At 39.5% G+C, this 21,441-nt stretch overlaps 1 protein-coding gene across 4 annotated transcripts in view; it reads right to left on the reverse strand.

Annotated features, from left to right (window-relative positions):
* Positions 1 to 405: 405 nt before the first annotated feature.
* Positions 406 to 21,441, reverse strand: part of zgc:162952 (PKc_LIMK_like_unk domain-containing protein) — a 45,702-nt gene continuing 24,666 nt past the window's right edge. For 2 of the 4 annotated variants that reach the window (XM_042000289.1, XM_042000292.1), the window contains 8 exons: positions 18,764 to 18,954; positions 17,202 to 17,323; positions 10,891 to 10,939; positions 10,286 to 10,435; positions 5,223 to 5,396; positions 4,714 to 4,797; positions 4,510 to 4,596; positions 406 to 1,301 (listed from right to left, as the gene is read on the reverse strand). In XM_042000289.1, coding sequence (XP_041856223.1) covers positions 1,197 to 1,301; positions 4,510 to 4,596; positions 4,714 to 4,797; positions 5,223 to 5,396; positions 10,286 to 10,435; positions 10,891 to 10,939; positions 17,202 to 17,323; positions 18,764 to 18,954 — 962 coding nt within the window. In that variant the 3' untranslated portion in view covers positions 406 to 1,196. Of the gene's footprint in view, positions 1,302 to 4,509; positions 4,597 to 4,713; positions 4,798 to 5,222; positions 5,397 to 10,285; positions 10,436 to 10,890; positions 10,940 to 17,201; positions 17,324 to 18,763; positions 18,958 to 21,441 lie in introns of all 4 variants that reach the window. The other 2 variants (XM_042000288.1, XM_042000291.1) reach the window with 1 other exon arrangement.

The raw sequence follows: 21,441 nt of genomic DNA on the forward strand, positions 1-21,441 counted from the left end.
TGACAATGTGCCCAAATAGCATGAAAATTTAAGATTACTTAGCAGCAAGACGTAGCCTGGCAGAGTTTGCATTTTCATATGTCAACCACTATGTTTGGTCGACATTTGGTGCAGGAAGAAACGGTAACGACAGACCCCTTTTCTATTGTTGGAAATGCACCCCATCAACCAACCAAAAAATAATGTGAAGTATGAAGATTAATCAGTATCCAGCTTAGTAATGACTAAGCTATTTATTTTAAACTTGCAAGGCTGCAAGTTGATTTTAAATTAAACTATAGCATGAAAATTTTTTTATCAATTTTTATCATTTTTACCAGATTCAAAGCATATATTTGAGCCATATCGCATATTTACTTACTGTATGTCTAGTAACACAAACAAAACATGCTAAGGACTCTGTAACAAGGTTAAAAGCTTTATTTTTAGCTAAGGGAGCATCAACTCATACTTTATTTTCATTTGTTCCAAGACAAAAGAAAAAGACTAAATTAAAAAAAATGACAGAAACCATATTAATTTAGTTTTGTAGCTGCCTGAATAATCTGAGCCCAAAACCTTAACTCAAAAGAATGTGGACCCTTTCAATCCAAAAATGTACATGTTGAGTGACCCTATAAATCCAGAAATGTTTGAACAATTTGTGACATATGTGATGAAAAAAATGTACTTATTGTGACCTCACTGTCAGGATTTTTTTTTGAGCAAAATCCACTCAACACCATTCAAACACATGCTAATGCCTGAAAAGAAGTTCCAGTGGAAAGCAGTGCACCCTCACTTCGTGAAGAACTTCCTGTCAGAGCTAGATCCTAATCCATTTCTGCAGAATCATTTCAGACAGGTATAGAAAAAAAAATCATCAACAGACCAGAAACTGCATCGCTGGTTACAAACAAACCCCCACAAAGAACAGTAAGAGCAGAGCATCATAAAATAACAAATACATCTGTATATTCACCCCTAAGGGTATCTACCAATCATCTGTACAGTAACATATCAAAGCAAGTGTCCATGAGAAGCTTCCACCTCCATCTGAATATCTACTGGACCTCAGTGAAGATACGTTGTCCCTGAAGCTGAGAAGCAGAGGGATGCTGTGTCTTTTTAAAATGAATGTTTTTCCAGCTTCCTGTCTACACAGTGACCAATAATAATCCCTGATGAGGGACTGGCAGGATTTTCAGATGCTCCTTTCAGCTTGTGGGCGGGTCAGATTTCGGGGGTGGCTCCAAACTCTCAGCGGTTTCCCCCAGTTCGTCCAGTAACTCTGTAAACGCTGGCCGTCGGAAAGACTCCACCTTGATTGGGAGAGAGGAAACAATGTAAACAAAACACAATGCAACATCCACCCATGTGAGGGTCCTATCAGTGGCAGACACCTAATCATCTTAAAGGGTTTCAGAATTTCTAGGATTAGGTGATGTGGCCCTCTGACCATGCTCGTAGACAGAAAGAGAAAGATGTCTTTCAGTTAGGGTTTTAACCACACCACAGCACTACAACTACTCTCTTTTAAGACTTGAACAAAAGCCATTTAAGCAGAGACAGAAGCAGAGTTTTTCTTGAATACAATTTCTTGCTGTTGATTGATGGTAATGACGATGATGATAATGTATTTTCCATTGGCACCTGTCTGTTTAAACTCACTCACTGTATGTATTCTTTTGTCTGTTTCTTTCGATCAAGTAAACCAGGTTAGGTTGCCTTATAAATGCTATAAAAGTAAATTTGCCTTTGTGTACGTTCTGATGTACAGGATATGTATAGGAGCAAAACACATAAAATAAAGCAGCTCTTCTTGCTGTCTGGAGACTGTACTTGTGCTTTCTAGTGTGCATATGTGGAATGTGTCTGCATGTGGACACTGCTGGTTGTAGTAAATACAGAAAAAACGTGAATTCACTGTTTGGTATTTAAGTTCACAGCTGTCCACATACACCGACTTAGCAACCATTTAAAGGGACATTTTGTAGCATTTTCTGTTGTTTACTGGCCAAAATCGATGTCTGCATGTGTTATCATTGGTGTATTATGACCTCCGCTAATGATCTGACACGTTCTCGTAAGTAAAGAATTTCAGATTTGTTGATACATATGATGGATAAGCCGGTAGGGCAGCGCCATGACGGTCTTGAAACCTCAGCCGTTGACAAGAAACAAATGGCACCAACTACGCATTTTCCTGTGAGCCAGAGCACAGTGAGACACGGGAGGAGAAGATAAACGGGAGCAGCTTACTACCTAGGCAAGTTGGAAAATCTGTTAAACTGTTAATTACAAAAATGCAGGATCATGCATATGCAGCAGCAGCAACAAAGCGAAAAAGGGGATTTGAAAGGCAGCATGACCAGACGATACAAAAAGGACAAATACAAAAAGGACAAAATATGGGGCTAGTCTTCCGCTGGTAGGAGCTCAAGAAGGAGAATAATTTTAAAAGAGATGCTAAAGTTGCCAGCTTCTTTTCCATTTGGTTTTGTTGGACAGTGTTGCTCATTACCATGGGCAATATAACAGTAGTTTCTATTAAAATACACCAGCCTCGCTGGTACAGAAGTATATGTTTATGTGGTTTCAGTTGCTTTCATACTCAGGGTAAATGCTGGTTTTTTTAAGTTGAGGTAAAGCCGGACTAAAAGCCGGTGGGAAGGCTTTATAAGCTGGTTTTCACTGTGACAAAAAGCTGGTGTTGTGTGGAGGAACAGATCTTGACGAGGAAGCTCTGCCATCTTCATCTGATAAATTCCCATCCACCAGATGTTTTCCGCCTGACCAATTATGATCCAGAGGGAACTTCTTCATCTCAGTGTGTTAATTTTTAAACACAGTAACTGTGTTACTGGTTAATACTTCTGGATTTGTTTTATTGTGGTCAATATTACTGCACAAGCATAGGCTTGTGCAGAACTTGACAAGCCTCATTTGGATCGTGTGTGTTGCAGCAGGGAAACGTCTTAAACTTCTAAAACCAGAACAACTGATTCTGCACTAAAGTGTAGCATATTCCCCCCCCCCCCCAATGAATTGCAGTATATTTTAAATTTCTCTGGGGGTCCAGCTGGTTTTTGGTTTATAATTATAAATTATGTTAAGAGCATATTTACTAATCTAAAAAAATTTCCATGTTTATCTCCAGGTTTTCCGACTTCAGTAAAGCAAAGGAATCATCCAGTGGAGAAAGACAGAGTATTTGTCAGTTTAAGCTAAAGATCAGTGATGTTACTAAATGCTGGTAGATAAAGGGTGAGAATGTATTTTAAATTCCTTGGATATTTTAATGCAGTCATCTCAGCAGACCAGATGGCAGATTACTCATTACAGTGACTTGAGACTTGGAAAAAAAAGAACTTGTGAACATCTCTGCTGCCAATCCTGCTTTTGACATAGCTGTGAAGGGAGAGTGTCTAAAAGAAGAGAAGCTCCTTTAATGCAGATGTATTTAAGCCACATTGTGACTAAATAGACAGACAGGAAGGCCATAACTGGTTAGGATGTAGCGACACAGCGACAGGTTTGTTTTCATGTGTCTTCTTTGTCTGGACAGCTGGTTGTTGGGTAAGTACAAAATATTTAAGTTGTTTTTAGTTGTTTTACAACTAAAAACATTTTTTTTTACTTTTGTTCTACATGTTTGTCAAACACTTCTTTCTCACTTGTGTGCTTCGTTCAACCCTGACCATTAAATCAAGTATGAGTGTAGATAAATTCTTATTCCATTCATGTGAAAATAACAGGCTATTTTTATTTGGGCCGGTGAGTGCATCAAACATGTTTACCTGAACAGGTAAATGGCAAAAGATGACGCACAAGAATTCATTTTGGTTCAATTATGTGATCTGTTGATGTCATAAGAGCCACTGAGAGCTCTAAGATCATCTGGGTCAAGTTTGCTTTCCATCCTGAGAGTTAAAACTAAAGGAGAATCAGTGTTGACTTTCTCTGCTCTTAATATCTGGAACCAACTACTAGAAAACCTCAAGTCTGATCCAAACCTTAGCGCTTCTAAATTGGGTCTTAAAACTCTATAATTAGCATTTTAATTAAGATGGATGATGAAAAGAAGGATCAAGAAAACATATTTATCTAGCAATGACATTGGTCTGCAATTGAGGCAGGAAATATTTGTGGCTCCTAGACACCAGATCCCTTGTAGTTTTTAGCTTCTCATACTACTGTTGAAACGCCAGTGTGTCCTTCATACAGCTTTATGAAGTGTTTGAAGTGGGACAGGCAGAAAATGGTCATTATAATCTGCAATTATCCAAACTGAGATATCAAATGAAAGGTTAATTTATTTAAATGTAGTTAAATGCATTATGATAAAGGCTCATATTGAGGAAATGATTGAATGAGAGCTCTCCTGAGATCTTTTTACAGACTATAGAGATGCTACAGGAATAATGTGGGATTGCTAGCACAAGTACAAAGACCACTGCTGCTCCGAATGCATTTTCTCTCTTTCCAGGGTCTCAGCAGTAAGTACAGTGTTTACTTTTACCTACATACCATGCAACAGCTGGCTGCTAACTCCAGGAGCCGCTGAGGACAGTCAGTCACCAGCTCCCTAAATGCCTTCACGTCCAGCCCGTAGTCCTGAAACGCATCATTTACAGCACATCACTATAGGCATGCTGCTGCAGTACAAACTACAGAATATGTTGTAATTCCAGCAGAGATTTGTGGGAAATGTGCTGCTGTTCCCAGCTCTACCTGGGTTCTGGGGAGTATCTCAGGGTCAGCTGGGATCCTGGCCAAGATTTCACACAGCACAATGCCAAAGGAGAAAACATCCACCTGAAAGAGTAAACCACAAAGAAAGTTGTTTGGGAAAGAACATCAGGCTTCTGAACTTCATTTTAGGTATTTTCTATCATGTTACAAAACACATTATTAATTAAAAAACTTAAAGAAAATAACACTAGCACCAAGCTTTCTTTTTTTATTACTTGTAAAAGCAAAATCACCACTTACATGAGGAATACACTGTATTTGTCATTAGTATATTCTGTATACTTTTGTCTTCATTGTTGTGTGAACATGTGCAATATTTTATCTTACGGTTTGTTTTTTGCTTTTATTTTTCTTTGAAAAATAGCCATTTGGCTAACTCTGGTACATTTACAGTAATGCTTGTTGATCCATAACATCCCTGCAAAAATAAACCAATAAAAAAGAAAAAGAACATTTAACTTTATGAAAATATGAGACAGGACAGCTACCTTGCGGTCATATGGTTCTCCTCGGAGCATCTCAGGGGCCATCCAGAAGGCCGACCCCACCAGCGAAAGCTTCCTGCCGGGGTCTTTCACCGGCAGCTCCACCACTTCCCTCGCCAGGCCGAAATCCGTCACCAAGGCCTCCCGACCTCGAGGTGTCACCCGGATCAAACAGTTCTACAGAGACGCAGGCACGAAAGACATGTAATGTAAGACCGTGACAGCAGAGGGCAGCGTAAGGCTGGGAAAAGAAACTTCACTCCTCTTTGTCCACAGTGGTTTTTACTCAAAAACATGACTCTTTGTATGACTTCCACTCTGTATCCACGTGTTTCCTAGAAAAGCTGCCACACAAACAGTCTCTGTAGTCTCTTCACTTGTCAGTAGGCTGAACAGCATCTGCTGTCAGCACCTTTTCAGAACACTAAATAATTCACTTGGACCACATGTGAAGAGTCCGCTACGCAACAGGGACTCAATTTGCCTGGCTGGCTGCCTTTGTGGGACAGGGTTGCCTCCTTCACACTGAGCTGCTGGTTCAGACCAGATATTTTCAAATTAATAAAAACTAATCACTCTCTGGAGAATGTAGAATAATCCTGGTTGAGTTTCCAGGCTAAAAGCAGGAGGTGTGATGAGAGGCAGAAAGTGGGAGGGCTGCTCAGATTTAGTTGCATAACAGCCGTGGGTGGCCTTAGATTTGTGTGTATAAATGTAGTGTCATATGCTGCTGCATGTTTATAAGCAGGTTTGCATTTATGTAAATTTGTTTTTCTCTTTGTAAAGGTTGATGTGTGTGTTTGTGTGTATGTGTTTGGCTGGGTGTGTGTAGAAGTGGCGTCTGGCTCCATGAAACTGTTTCCTTCCAGTAGCCCATCATTACGACTCTTTCATGGGAGAAAAACCTCAGTTCCAGACTTCAGCTCTAAATTTAACCACAGCACTTCTCTGCCAAGAATATCAGCATTTTGGGGAATGAAAATGTAAAGTGCCGTTAGACACAAAGAAGGCGGCGAACAAAGCACCAAACAGGAGGGTCAGTACTTCTCCTGAAGCGTAAACTGATTCATTTGACTTGGTGTTACTGAGTCGTGCATGTGCATTAGCTCAGGGGCTTTGGAATGTAATTAACTTTTTTCTGAGATAAAACTTCAGAGCATCTTGGCTGAAATTGTTGAGGCAATTTTTGTCTTTACAGCTTGTGCACTTTTTTGCATAATTTTCAGGAAACCTCAGATGTAAAAGTTACTGTTTAGCTGTAAATGAGGCAAGTATTCCTCATGAAAGTCAGTACACTTCTAAAAACATCCACCTTGATTAATTATCATATTTTGTCTGTAAGAAAAATGATTTGGCTCTTCTTTAACCCTTAAAACTCTGCCCATGGTGCAGGACACCGAGAAGGATGATCTCCGTTCCCAGGCCATTCAACTGCTCAAATCTTCTCTTTCCCCAAACTTCACAGCACCTGAGTCCACCTGTCTAAGACCCCCCCACCCACACCTTCTTACAACACACACAAGCTTCATACCCCATTACAACGATGGACCTGTACTGGCTCACACCAACTGTTGTCATGCCAACTCACCCCGCTCCACACTTAACTGACTGCACAGCTGATATTCCTACATGTGAATGTATGTACAGCCCACATTTTCATATTTATTTATCTTTATTATTCAAATAATAAAATGGGGAAAAAGTAAGTGTGTAAAACTGCCGATGTGCCTTTAATTGGCCCTTGGAGTCAAATTATTTTAAGATAAATTAAATTAAATTAAATTAAATTAAATTAAAATAAAATAAATTAATTGAACTAAACTGAATTGAATTGATTTGAATTGAATCGAAGATATACACATTTACTCTCACTTGTTGATCTTTGGCTGCGTCTCTTTTTTTTGGCAACAATCTTTTTGTTGTCTTTACAACAAAGTGAAAAAATTACAGACATACAGACACACACCACACACAAAACAACAACAACAAACAGCAACAAAACCCCACATCCTCCCACCAAGGTTGTTTTAGTACTAGTTGGGGAAAAGATTAATAAGTTGTACTTTGTTTTTAAACATTTTATAGGCAATAAATAAATAAAAATAAATAAATAAACCCCACAAACATATGTAATAGTGGTTACTGCAGAGGACCATAATTTGCACATCCTCAGGTATTTCCAACACATGTGTCAAGTCTGTTCCTGTAACATAGGAAATGACAAGGTCCCAGATCTGATGGAAGTTATGTTGTTGATGTTTAATTGTTCTTCTAATGTCTTTCCATTAAGCTATTACTCTTTTCACAAAAAAATAGAAATAAATTGAGAAATATTTCTTGATTCTATGTAATCCTCAGATTTTTGGGGTATAAACATAACATAAACAGCTGTGGAGCTGGGGGTAAAATGTCTTGGATACATCATTTCACTTCTTTCAGTGTAGCACCAAAAACAATGGAAGAGCTCCTTTTTCTTTCACAGTAGAGATAGAAATCTTAAATATGTAAACGTGTTAAATAATGGTGTTATCATGGATCACCCATTACCATAGAGGTTCTGGATAAACACTATATTTTCTGGCTGTATTCCAAAACTTCTACACAGGATATAAATGCTTTAAATACTTCTGTAGATTACCTAAAGAGGAAGCTATCAATCACAAGCTATCAATGTAAGCTATCAATCATGCCACGCTGACATTTACTGAACAGAATTACACATTATCCTTGATATTTTCGCTGACCATCTCTTGAACGGAGGCAAAACAGTTTTCCTTCATGGACATTTTTTTCATCTCCTCCTTTATCTCTCTTTTTGTTTGCATCTCTAACTTTGTCTTTCTTTTTTCTCTGTAGTACTTGCACACACGTGAAATGCCCGAGCCCCCACCCCCCTTCTTTCATTTTTAAAGTGCCTTGCTCAGCTTTGAATTTTCAGATCAATTATCTAATCAGATCATCATGGGAAGATCAATCAGCCTTCTGTTTGCAAAGCGTGATGCAAACCAACCATCTTCTGTGTGAATAAAAAGTTAGAACAGAACCAAAAAGAGGCGCCTCATGGTGATCTGTATCACAAGACCCAACAGGTTAGTGTGCAGCAACAGCACTTAGTTAACAGCAATCTATTAACATGACAAAAGTAACTGTCATGATGTTCCTTTGCATTACTGGCTGCTTGTTCTGGGAAGCCTGGCAACCAGAGGAGGGGCAGCACCCACACAAACACACCCACGCACCAGTTTATAGAGGATTTTCAAGGCCTCATACTGCATGACTGTCACAAAGGATTAAAGGGAAAACAGAGATTTCTTTGTAAGTAAAATCAATGTGTGGAGAGCACACTAAGTGTCTAGCCATTTTATAGGAAATAAGAAAAAACAAGATTTAATATGAAGTTAAAAATGATTCTAATACATGACATTTCACCACCTAAAATAAACTCTATTAAAATTGCTATATGATCTGTATGAGTTAACTGATGTTAATATCCGCTCTAGGTATGTTATTTTTCTGTAACGCTGAATAAGAAATGTTTAGAATAATTCCTCTGGAAGTCATGCTCTTTGGAGTGCTGTAGGGAAACTAGCAGCCCGATACAATAACTAGAGTCACAAGAGTGAATTTGTAAAAATTACAAATGAAAACATAACCAAGTAGGTCAGTGAAAGTAAATTATAAAAGACAAAGAAATCTCCAGGGCAGTAAATGGACATTTTTAAACCATAGTAAGGAAACATGGAGGAAGACAGATTGAACAAACTTTTCTGAACATTGCATCAGCTGCAAAAGACAAATGTAAAGATACACCATGAACTGTTTCCACATAAAGTTGCCATTTTTGTTGTTAAGTGCACCACAAGCTGATAAAGCAAATCAGCACATAGATGACAGCAACCAGGCCCACTATCTAATAAATCTGTTGCTGTTACTGTTTTTTCTCAAAATCATTTCCCAGCGCAATACAAAATATGAATTCAATGAGTAGGTGCGCTTATGTGCCCCACTTAGGACCTTGGAACCAACACTGGGTGTAGTTACAGTACTTTCTTGTTCCAGACTTGGGGCACCAAGTCAGGGATCTGCAATCTGTGCCTCCGGAGCCACAAGTGGCTCTCTGGACCTTCCACAATGGCTTTTAATTAATGGCTAAAAATGCTAAAGAATTAACTAATGTTTTTAAATATAAAGATAATAATAAGTGCAGGTTCTTTTTTTTTTTTTTTTTTTTTTTTTTAGCATTTATTCAGTTTTTTTCATGGAATAATTGCATTGAATTTCCACAACATAATGACACCAAAAGTACCAGTAATATATTTTTATCTATTTTTATTGTCATTAGGTTAGAAATGACAGCCTTTTTTACATAATTTACATCAATATCTACACCCCATAAAAGAAAATCTTTCTATCCTATCTAAAGTTTTACATTTTTCTTTATTTTTAAACCTAAAAATAGAAATAAAAACGTGGTTCTTCAAAAATGATAACAAATTTCCTGTAGTAGATATTTCTCAAAAATGATCAGTCATCTTTTTTTAAATGTCACGTAACATAAATGATTTGTTGGTCTTGGTGCCAGCTACAAACGAATAAGCCTACACTACCAATACATCAATTTTCAAGTGGTAATTATTTGAGCAACCAGCAACACTGCTTATAGGTGAAGCACCAGCCAAAAGAGCAAAGACTGGACCCATTTTTAAGAACCAAAGCACAGAGGTGTGTATTTGCCTCTCTTGGTCAAGCTCATTTCAGTAAGGACTTCAGCAAGTCAGGATATACACCAGTGGAGGGCTCTACCTCTGGCAACATGGATCCCTGTCCAGTATCTATGGTCCACTTCGAGAAGGTGAAAGAGAAAGGTCAACCACTGCTGCTGCCCTTGAGAACACAGCCTCAGAAGCAAAACTACTCAACTGTGAAAAATCCATAGCTCCCAAGGAGTCTGCAACAACCTTACTGGAAGCTGGTCCCAACAGAACCTAAAAGCAGCAAGAATTTAATGCTCTTGTGAGTAGAAGCTGAGGAGACATCAGATAAAGGTGTGTGACTGCTGCTGTTACCTTAGAGTTGAGATCTCTGTGGTAAATGTTCTTGTAGTGCAGGTAGATCATTCCTCTACTTATATCACAAGCCAGGTCCACCTTCTCTTTCCAGCACAGGGGAACATCTTTCCTGGCTAGAAGCTCCTCCAGACAGCCACCATTTACATACTGAAACATCCAGCCAATACACAGGTTACACTGAGTCCAAGTAAGAGACGCATAAAAAATTGCTTTAAAAAATGGAGTTAGAAAGCTAGAGCAGATGAATCGAATGTAATTGGAAATTTATGATAATTACTGTATTATGACAGATTCCTAAATGCCAACAGCCACAGTACAAATGTACAACTACTATTTGTTCCTAAGACTGGGAAGTTGAGTAGCATGACCTCAAACCAAACTACTCAAAAGTGTTAAATATTTAATGCCCAGTCAAACACATGAATTCAAAAACCTGGTTTTGGTCAGACTTGCTTTTCTGATGTCAAGTGTATTAATGTCACAAAAAATGTCACATATAATGCATGTTAGTTGTGCCACATTCAGGCCAGAGCCAGATGGTGAAGATACAGAAAAACACTGGATCATGTGTGGCAAAGTATTAAACAAAGAGCAGGACTCACCTCTAAAATGGGGTATAGTTTGTCTTCTTTCACACAGATGCCCAGATATCTAGAATGACAGGATTAATATGGAGTATGGAGGAGATTTTTTTTTCTTCTAAATGATCAATAAAGTCAAGTTAAATATTAAGTCATTTTAATAATTTCCAATAGAGCCTGCGGGGAAAGGATTTCAACAGTAAATTTAATTTGCAAGTAGTAGCTGTGATCTAAATGATGTAATGATAAATGTAATCTTAGCATATTAGCATACCATACTAAAGCTCCACTTTAGTCTCAAAAAGTGGCTAACATTACATGATAACTTATTTAATAGTGTAATCGCACATATAATGTTAGCATGCTAGTGTTTAGCATTTAGGTAGCATTAGCAACTTTTTAGACTCAAAAACCTGCTAACAAAGAATTTATCTTGCAGTATAATGGCAAATGTAATGTTAGCATGCTAATGTTAGCATTTAGGTAAGACAAGCTCCACTTTCACCTCATAAACTGCTAACATTACATGGGAGCTAACTTATTTCATAGTGTAATCGCACATTTAATGTTAGCATGCTAGTGTTAGCCTTTAAGTAACAATAGCACCTTTTTAGCCTATAAGACCTGCTAACACCGCATTAAAGATTATTTATCTTACATGGTAGTGACAAATGTAATTTTAACAAACTAATGTTAGCATTAAGATAATATTAGCATTAGCACCTTTTAGCCTCAAAGAGCAGCTAACTTTACATGTGAAATACATTTACAAAACATTGGCAGTTAAAGTGCATTATTGGATATAATAGGTAAGTTCAAGTAACTCAAAAACTTCAAAAGACTGGAAGTGTAAGTATACTTTCTTGTTAGTTATATAAGCATTTAACTCAACATGGTCCTTTATATGATACAACAAAGTTATGTTTTACTGTGATGTCAGGCACAGGAAACAAATCTGAATATAGTTCATACAAAGACACGCTTGCTCTTTCAATTTATTTATTTATTTAGCATTACTAAATAAATGATATCATGATGCCTACCAATGATATTTGGTAGGAAAAGGAGCTTTAATATCAAAATTTCACATAACTGGAATGATGACCTATTTAACCTGCCAAATGGGTGATTCAGACAACCCAACACCTGATCACAGTTAATCAATAAGACTGCAAAAGATGGGTCTTGGCAACAATGGACTTCCAACTGTATTCATCTACAACCTACATAGTGTAACTAGGTTTGAGTCAGTTCTAACTTCCCATACCACTCTTGCAGCTTTAATTGCAGCAGGCTGTACTATAAGTGCAAGAGGAGCACTCTGATGACCTTATTGCTCTGACCTTGCTAAACGTTGAAAAAGAGCTTATTATCTGCCTGGCTTCACACCTTACATAAGTGCTGTACATGAAAGCACCAAAACAGCACCAAGGTCCTTTTACGCTTGTGTTGATTACACTGTCAGCCACACTGTGACTAGGTTTCCCCTCACATCCACCATAGATTAAACAACCAGATCATTGTATTGTTCTCAATAGATTTAGACACATGCTACCAAGATAAGAAGTTCAATTCGTAACCTGTCTGGTTGTCTAAAGCTTTTCGTCAACATAGACAAATTTAAAGAAACATTGTGTAACATTTTCTGTTGTTTACAGGCCAAAATCGATGTCTGCATATCATAGGTTATCATAAAAAAATAAAATAAAAAAAAAAAAAAAAAAATGTGGGTAAAAGCCCATTTATGCTCGACACAGAAGATGGATATGCAGACAGACGGACAGTTTCATCCATCTCCTGCGTTGGTTATGTGCATAATTTGGTCCGTTTTCAGGGAGCTTAGCCATTTGTAGATTACGCAGAAGACGGAGCAATACCACCGGAAATTGCAGGGGGCAGTGATGAGCAGAATAGCTGACATTCGAGCAGCGAAAGAAACAAGCCAGAGAAGAGGATCAGGAAGGAAACAAAAGAATAGAAAGGAAAAGTTAAAATGAGGACAATTGTAGAAATTGCACAAGCTTTTGAAGAAAGAATATGCAAGTGTTTAAGGCATGTTGGGGGGGTCAGAAACAACTTCATACCGGTGCATTACCAGCGTCTGAAACTGACGCTGGGTCACGGAAATGAACTCTGAACTCAGCACTGCCTGCTAGTGGAGGAATTGACTTAACAAATAACCATGGCAATGCAAAAGAAGCATGGGAGTACGAGGACGGTGACGTATGACAACTCTTGAAACGCACATCGCTATTCTATTTGCGTATGTAAGGGAGCATAAATGGGCCTTAAGCCGGTAGGGAAGCGCCATAATGAAATGAAATGAATGAAATGAAAAATACTTTATTAATCCCAAAGGGAAATTCAATATTGTAGTAGTAGTAATTTTTTTTTTTTTTTTTTTTTTTTTTAGTAAAGTAAAACAATCACATTAATTAATTAAGGGCTTTGTTCTTCAGCCTGATAGCTGCTGGAAGGAAGGATCTTCTGTATCTCTCTGTCTTGCATCGGACTTGAACAAGCCTCCCACTGAACACACTCTGTTGTTTCGTCACGGCGTTGTGTAGAGGGTGTGAAGGATCTTCCATTATCTTCGTCAGCTTGTACAGAATTCTTTTTTTGATGATCAACTCCAGCGGCTCCAGAGTTACTCCAAGCACAGAACCAGCTTTCTTGATCAGTTTGTTAATTCTTTTCAAGTCTCTGGTTCTGATGCCGCTGCCCCAGCAGATTGCTGCAAAGCTGATTGCACTTTCAACAACAGACCTGTAGAACATTTGCAACATTTTGGTGCAGACGTTAAAAGATCTCAGCTTCCTTAAGAAGTAGAGTCTGCTCTGACCTTTCTTGTAAATGTACTCAGTGTTGCTTTTCCACTCAAGTCTGTTGTCCAGCTGAACTCCAAGGTACTTGTATTCCTCCACCACCTCCACCTCCTCTCCCATGATGGAAACACTTCTATGTGTGTTCTTGTTCCTCCTGAAGTCAACAATCATCTCCTTTGTTTTCTTGGTATTCAAGATGAGATGATTGTCACCGCACCATTTCACAAACTGACCGACCAGTTCTCTGTACTCTGCTTCTTGTCCATCACTGATACACCCAACAACTGCTGAGTCATCAGAGTATTTCTGCAGATGACAGAACTCAGAGTTGTACTGGAAGTCTGAGGTGTACAGCGTGAATAGAAATGGTGAAAGTACAGTCCCTTGTGGTGTTCCAGTGCAGCTGACCACCATCTCAGACACACAACCTTTCAGTCTCACAAACTGTGGTCTGTTTGTGAGGTAGTCATAAATCCAGGTGGTTGTGGAGGGATCCACCTGGAATTTCTGCAGCTTCTCACACAGCAGAGCAGGCTGAATCGTATTAAAAGCACTTGAGAAATCAAAGAACATGACCCTCAAAGTGCTGCCTGACTGGTCCAGATGAGAGTGGGCTCTCTGAAGCAGGTATATGATTGCATCTTCAACCCCAAGCCCATTACGGTATGCAAACTGTAATGGGTCCTGAAAGGTCTTCACCTGCTTGCTGAGGTGAGCCAGTAAGAGTCTCTCCAGGACTTTCATGACGTGAGATGTCAGGGCGACTGGTCTGTAGTCTTTTGGTTCAGCTGGTTGTGGTTTTTTAGGCACTGGAACAAGGCAGGATGTTTTCCACAGCACCGGGATTCTTTTCTGGCTCAGGCTGGTGTTGAACAGGTGCTGGAGAATCGGACATAGCTGTTTTGAGCAGGTCTTGAGAACTCTGGGACTGACACCATCTGGACCTGCAGCCTTGTTCTGGTTCAGTTTCACCAGTTGTTGCATGACTTGGTTACAGGAGACAGACAGAGTGGAGGTGGAGGTAGAGGAGGTTTCAGGAAGTCCTGATGTGGAGGGAGATGAGGTTGTGTCCAGGTCCTTGACTGAGCTGCAGGGTGACAGAGTGGAGGTGTGACAGGAAAGCTGTGGGCTCATGGAGGGTGTGTGGCTAGTTGGGGTTGAAGCAGGAGGTGAGCTAAACCTATTGAAGAACATGTTCAGTTCATTCGCTCTGTCCAGACCTCCATCGGTCTGATCCTCCTTTATCCCGAAGCCAGTGATCTTCTTCATTCCTGACCACACATCCCTCACATTGTTTTTCTGAAGCTTACTTTCCAACTTCTTCCTGTAGTCCTCCTTGCACTTCTTCATTTGTGTTTTAAGTTGTTTTTGTGTGGACTTCAATAACTCCCTGTCTCCATCCCTAAAAGCTTTCTTTTTGATGTTCAGCAGCTTTTTCAGGTCACTGGTGATCCAGGGTTTGTTATTGGGGAAGCACCTCACTGTTCTTGTTGGAACGGTGCTGTCCACACAGAAGTTAATATAATCTGTCACACACTCAGTCAAGGCGTTGATGTCATCTCCATGAGGTTCACATAGGACGTTCCAGTCTGTAGCCTCGAAGCATCCTCTCAGAGCATCTTCAGCTTCATTAGACCAGGTTCTAATAGCCTTTCTAATGACTGGTTGTTGCTGAACGATGGGCTTGTAGGAGGAGGAGAGAAGAACTAGGTTATGGTCTGATCTTCCTAAAGGTGGCAGGGCAAAGGAGCTGTATGCATTTTTAATATTTGCATAAAATAAGTCCAACGTTTTGTTTTCTCTGGTGGAGCAGCTGACAAACTGTTGGAAAGTTGGTAGAGTTGCAGAGAGGGAGATGTTGTTAAAATCTCCAGAGATCGCCACAAATGCGTTTGGATGTTGTGTTTGAAGCCTGGCCACTACAGAGTTAATGACATCACAGGCTGCGTCTGGAGCGGTACCAGGTACTATATATACCGCTACCAGAATAACGCATGTGAACTCTCTGGGTAAATAATACGGGCGGAGACTCACAGCTAGCAGTTCAATGTCTCTATTGCAGATTTTCTCTTTAACAGTGACATGTTCAGGATGACACCAGTGCTGGTTTACCAGCACCGCAATTCCACCTCCCTTCAGCTTCCCGCTGAGTTGTTTATTGCGGTCTGCACGGACCGTCCTGAAGCCGTGTACAGACGCATTACAGTCTGGGATGTGTTCATGCAGCCATGTCTCGGTGAAGCACATAATACTGCACTCTCTGTATTCTTTAAGAGACCTGGTTAGCACCTGAAGTTCATCAATTTTGTTAACTAGCGATCTCACGTTTCCCATAACAACCGTTGGAAGAAACGGTTTGAATCGCCACCGTTTTTCTCTCTGCCTCGCTCCTGCCCTGCATCCTCTTCTCTTTCTTTTCAACTCCGTTGGGATTTGAAGTGTTGTTTCACTGATAATCTTGAGTTTGGAGAGTTTTATCAGTTGATCCCGATGGTAAACAAGTCTCGTTGCCATGGAGACTCACAATAACAAGTCTTGCAAAAAGAAAAAATATTCAGAAAAATCTCCCGTATAGCACAGCCTCTGACCAGCGCGAAAAAATCTACCCGAACAGACACAGATTGACAGCTGATATCTTAAAAAAGACGGCTATATTGCAAAAAAAATCATAAGTTAAAAACAGAGCTACTACAATTGCTGCTGCCACCTAGCGGCGCATTCTAGAACATAATGGTCGGCCATCTTGAAACTACAGCTGCAAGCAAGGGACAAACAGCACCAATGAGAAATCCCTCAGATTCAGCACACAGTGACACCTGCTCCACCGAATATTTCCTCTGTGCCATTGACTCCAGATGTGCGGAAAGAAACAGGGAACAATGTTAAGACGACCCTACACTAATGTAAACTAAGCTAAAAACTACTAATGTGCCAAAAAAACAAGAAACTATGCCAAGTCTGCTTAAAACCCATGGTAAAACTATCTAAAACACTATAAACTGCAGAATAAATTATTTTTTAAATCTCTCTGTCTATCACTCAGTCTTTCTGATAATCACTGCTGCTTCTCCACTGAACATTCCTACTCCCGTGACTTCTTGAAACGTAAGACATCTTGACAAGCAGGTGTCTTAGCTTTCAGCTGAAAAAAAATATTGTTTTTAGCTATTAATAGTTTTTGTTTTAGGGCAGGTAAAACTGAATTATGCTAACAGGGAACTTCTGGAGGCTGCTCCATTTTTGGAGGGTTAATACAAAAAAACTTTGGGATTTTATTGGTTATCATATATCATGCAGATTTCCTTCAGACCACACTGTCTCTGATCAATTCCTTATTTGTACCATCTGTTTCACATGATATGTGGGAGTGTTTAGAGCCTGCTGAGACACAGAAGACAGACTGCCTGTGTTGGGAGAAAGATTCCCGAGCAGTTCATTTTGACTAAATCCAATAATTTAAAAACAAATACAAACGCTTGAACAAGTGTAGCCTTTCAGTAATATTACCTGACAATGTTTGGGTGGGAGAGTTTCTGCAGCAGGCTGATCTCTCGTACAATGCTGTCTTGGTCCACATCATTTTTGTAGATCTTCACGACCATCACCTTCCGAGTTGTGCTGTGCATCACCTGAAGAACATTGGTGTTGTTAAAGGCAGCAGAAGGAATAATAATAGTTGTGGTTCTAGCATTCTTTTTTTAAATGCAGGGGAAAGTGAAGGGGGTTGAATTCTCTCACCAGGAAAAGTGTGGGTGTTAAAACATCCTCATTCCCCACAATGTGAAGCCCTCAAATCCATCCATAGAGTGACCTAGCTCACTTTTAGACACCTCCATGTCTTGTTATTATAAATGACAGATGCTGCGTATGCGTTAAAAATGTTAACACAATTAATTACATTAAGTAGTTACTGTGTTAACGTTTTTTTTTTGTTTGTTTTTTGGTTTTTTTTGTGGGAAGTGATAAGTGTGCTGTATATTACCTGCAGTAGACTGCAGTTGGAGTACTATTGGTTCAGAAAATCATAAAGATTCCTGAAGAGTGAGTTAAAGCCACTCACTCTAAAGGAGTCAAGGGAAGTGCAAAAAATTTAGCCATATAAAACAACTCAAAACAGCAGTTTGTGTAAAATCTATACAGTGGTTTTCACACAACATTTTCACATATTTTTCTTCTTCATTTCATTGCCGTTCCCATCAGGGACCAACACAGCAAATCATCTGCCTCTATCCCCAAGACACTAAAAATGATTTGCATATTGATTTGGCAAATAAATACATCAGATGCCGTTTTTGACACAAGCTTCTGCATTTATTCGGGCTTGGGACGGGGACCCATTGGGGCTGCATTCACACTGCATATAATGACAAAGTGAACAACTGTCTGATGCAGAAGTGACACACTATATCACTTTTGCTCATACAGCTGTGAAAATTTTGAGGTTGGACTTGTTTGGATGGTAAAAAATTCACTACTTTCAATGCCCCCCTCCTGAGTAGCATTACTCTGGCTGTGATCATTTCCTATTCAATCAGCAATGTTTTTAAAGTCATCTTTTTAGAACAAACATTGCAAACATAAGCCACCATGAGCTGCTGGTTAAACCAGACCAAGAGTCTTTAGCAGCAAAACATTTAAATGTTTTTTGTTTATTTTATAGTTATAAACTGAACTTTCGGTTTTCAAAAGGTAAATTAGATTAATCCATCTATGTGCAAATTTTGTAATCTGAGTTAATCTTACTGCAGCAAAAATACATCTTTCTCAATCTAACTCATCCAGGACACATCAAAGCTCTGACTTTCCCAATTATTCACCCACCCACCCTGTGGCCTCTTTCCAGTTCATTTCATTAGGGACAAAGCCTCAATCTATGGCAGTTTGTTCTTCCTGTTGCTCTGCAACATTGGTGTGACATTGGGAATTATGTAAGGTGGGGGAATATTGCCCCCCACTGTAGCCAATCCCAGAATGGCAAAACTGTTCCAATTAGAAACTTGAACAAAGCTATCTTTGATGGCAGCTCGCATGTAGGTCTAAAACATTGCATCATGCAACAGCGGAGATACCTTATAGACTTTGGAGAAAAATCCAGTCCCGATAAGCTCAGACGTGAAGTTCTCCCAGAACTCCAGTTTGCGTACAGCTGTACGAAGCTTCTGCCAGCGGTCCACATGGTAGTACTTGTCTGAAGATTCACCATAAAAGGTGGGACTGGTGGGCTCTGAGGACACGTCCACATCACACATCCTGGAAATGTCTGCTGGGAAAGTAGAGACATGCGAAGGGTGAGAGAGCAACACCAGTCATGATAGTTATGTCGGCAAATAAGCCAAAATAATACATAAATTAAATACACGTGTTGTTACGATTATAAAGTTCTGGCACCAATAATGAGTTGCACCAAATTAGACTTGTATTTACATATTTTATTAATATTTCTGTTATGGCATATATGAGCCCAACATGACATAAAACCAATCACACTAACACAAAAGCTTGTGTTCAAACCAAAAGGGCAATTTATGCATTTAACAGCATGAAAGCAACCCTGGATGAAAGAGAAGCTCACAAAAGGCCTAATTTCACTGTCCCTCTTAGGAGCTGCATGGATGAGGGAAAGTGCATCCACTTAACAAAGCCAAACAAAGATGCTGAATAATGTGAGGCCTAAAATAGACAGAGCTGCTCCCCTCAAAATGGACATGTACTTGCAGATCTGTGATCTCATGAGATGCAACGCAAGTGCAGTTTCATATCTGCTTGGGGTATAAATTATTCCTTGCCTCTGTGGAAACACTCAGAACACCTGTAATATCCACGACACTAACCCCGCCACTCCCCCCCCCCCCCCCCCCCCAAAAAAATGGACTGGGATGTATAGAGTAAACTGAAATGCACCATTAAACTGAAATACGTGATGAGAGCAGCATATGTAACAGATGTTTTTCTATGTATTCACTGCTTCGTACATGACAGTAAAATATCAGCTGCTTTAAGTACAAAATGTTGCTAAGTGAAGTAAACTCGCAGTGAAGCCTGCACTCCGTTGTAGGTATTCCTGACCTAATTTCAGCCAGAGAGAGCTGGTGTGACAACAGTAAAGGTTATAGTTTGTTCTCTACATGACAACAGCCTTACTCGCCTTCACAATGACGCTGGTGGAAAGCGCATGCTGACACGTTAACACAATTGGCAGGGTTTTGTCAATCAAGCCAGAGGAATCAACCCCAGCTATTCATGCTGCTTTTGTTTATTTGGCTTCAGACTCAACAATAACAGCCCTTTCAGCCTGGGTGCTGTCAGAGAGAAATGCTTACAGTGCAGGCCTCATCTCACTGTTACGGTCTCCTCGACGTTCCCAGAAATTAATCTGCAGGTTGTGCCTCAGTTTCTTTTTTACACCAGATTTTTTTTCTAACTTTTATCTGTTTGACCTTCTTTGGTAACTCCATCCAAAACCAAAGACTTGAGAAAAACATAGGCATCTCATCAGTTATGTCAGTAGTGGGTTTTTGAACATGTTCACTTTTGCCATTTGGTTTCACCATTTGTCAAGATTATGCAGTAAAAAATCCTTATTAAAACCCTGCAGTAAGAATCAACTTAAACCTATTAACACATTTCTACAACTATGAGATTATTATTTTTTTAACCAGTATGAACCATTAACCCCTTAGTGCCAGATGTCCCCTGGACAGGACGTGAAACGTGTTTACTTGTATTTTACTTGTATTTTACTCAGTCTCCCTTGCAAGTACCTACACATGTTATGCACCATTGGAAAGCAAGAATTCTTGAGATGTGAATGATGTGTATCATTCTAGGCAATCATAACTGTAGATTCAGTAAGCACTTATTTCTGACCAGTCACAAACTGAATTTATCTTTGAAAGCCATACTGTAGTCCAGTAGCAGATGATACTACCACAAAAACACTCCTTTTACATCAGCAAGGGTCCAGTAGAAGTAGTCCAGTAAAATAGTTGGTCCACAACAAGTCTTTCATTCATGAAAACTAATTTTAGGTGAAAATTGAAGGATTTTAAGAAGTTAATGAATGATTTGGTTGTTCTGAAAAGTCAAGCTTTATGTTTTTCTTACACTTGAATGGCAAGGTTAGACAAGCAGACGGCAGGAACTATGTTATCGCAACCTGCTGTGAGCTTGACCTGCGTGCAATGGTGTGTGTCTGAGCACACACCACCAACAGGAATACCAAGGCTGACCATGACCACACTGACGTCTTCCAGGCTGATATGGAATGCTGCTATACTGCTCGTAAAGGTTTTCACAAAGCAGTGAATTTTTACTCACAGTTCAACACAAGGATTATCTGTGAGGGATGTTAGGAAAGATCAAACAGAGAGCAGAGAGGAGAGTATGTGTGTGTGTGTGCATGTTTATTTACTTAAACTAGTGTTTTCTGATGTACCATGTCACCCCCCTCCCAGACGCCCCATGTTAGAGAGCTGACTCACTCAAGACTCAAGCCAAAATGAGTGAGTGACACCAACTGAAGAAGATGTTGCTGCACCGCTTTACACCAAACAGGTGGAAATGAATCTCATAACGCAAAGTTAACGGAGGACTGCCTGTATTGTCTGAGACTCTCTGAAACGTGGCGGTGCATTTTGTAGTGGATTGTAAATTAATATGTATTTATTTTATATGACTGAGTGCAGGAATAAAATCATATTTTGATATTTTGATTTTTATAATTTGATATGAAAAGAAGGAGCTGTGT

The sequence above is a fragment of the Melanotaenia boesemani genome, chromosome 11 (assembly GCF_017639745.1).
Source record: "Melanotaenia boesemani isolate fMelBoe1 chromosome 11, fMelBoe1.pri, whole genome shotgun sequence".
Taxonomy (NCBI): domain Eukaryota; kingdom Metazoa; phylum Chordata; class Actinopteri; order Atheriniformes; family Melanotaeniidae; genus Melanotaenia; species Melanotaenia boesemani.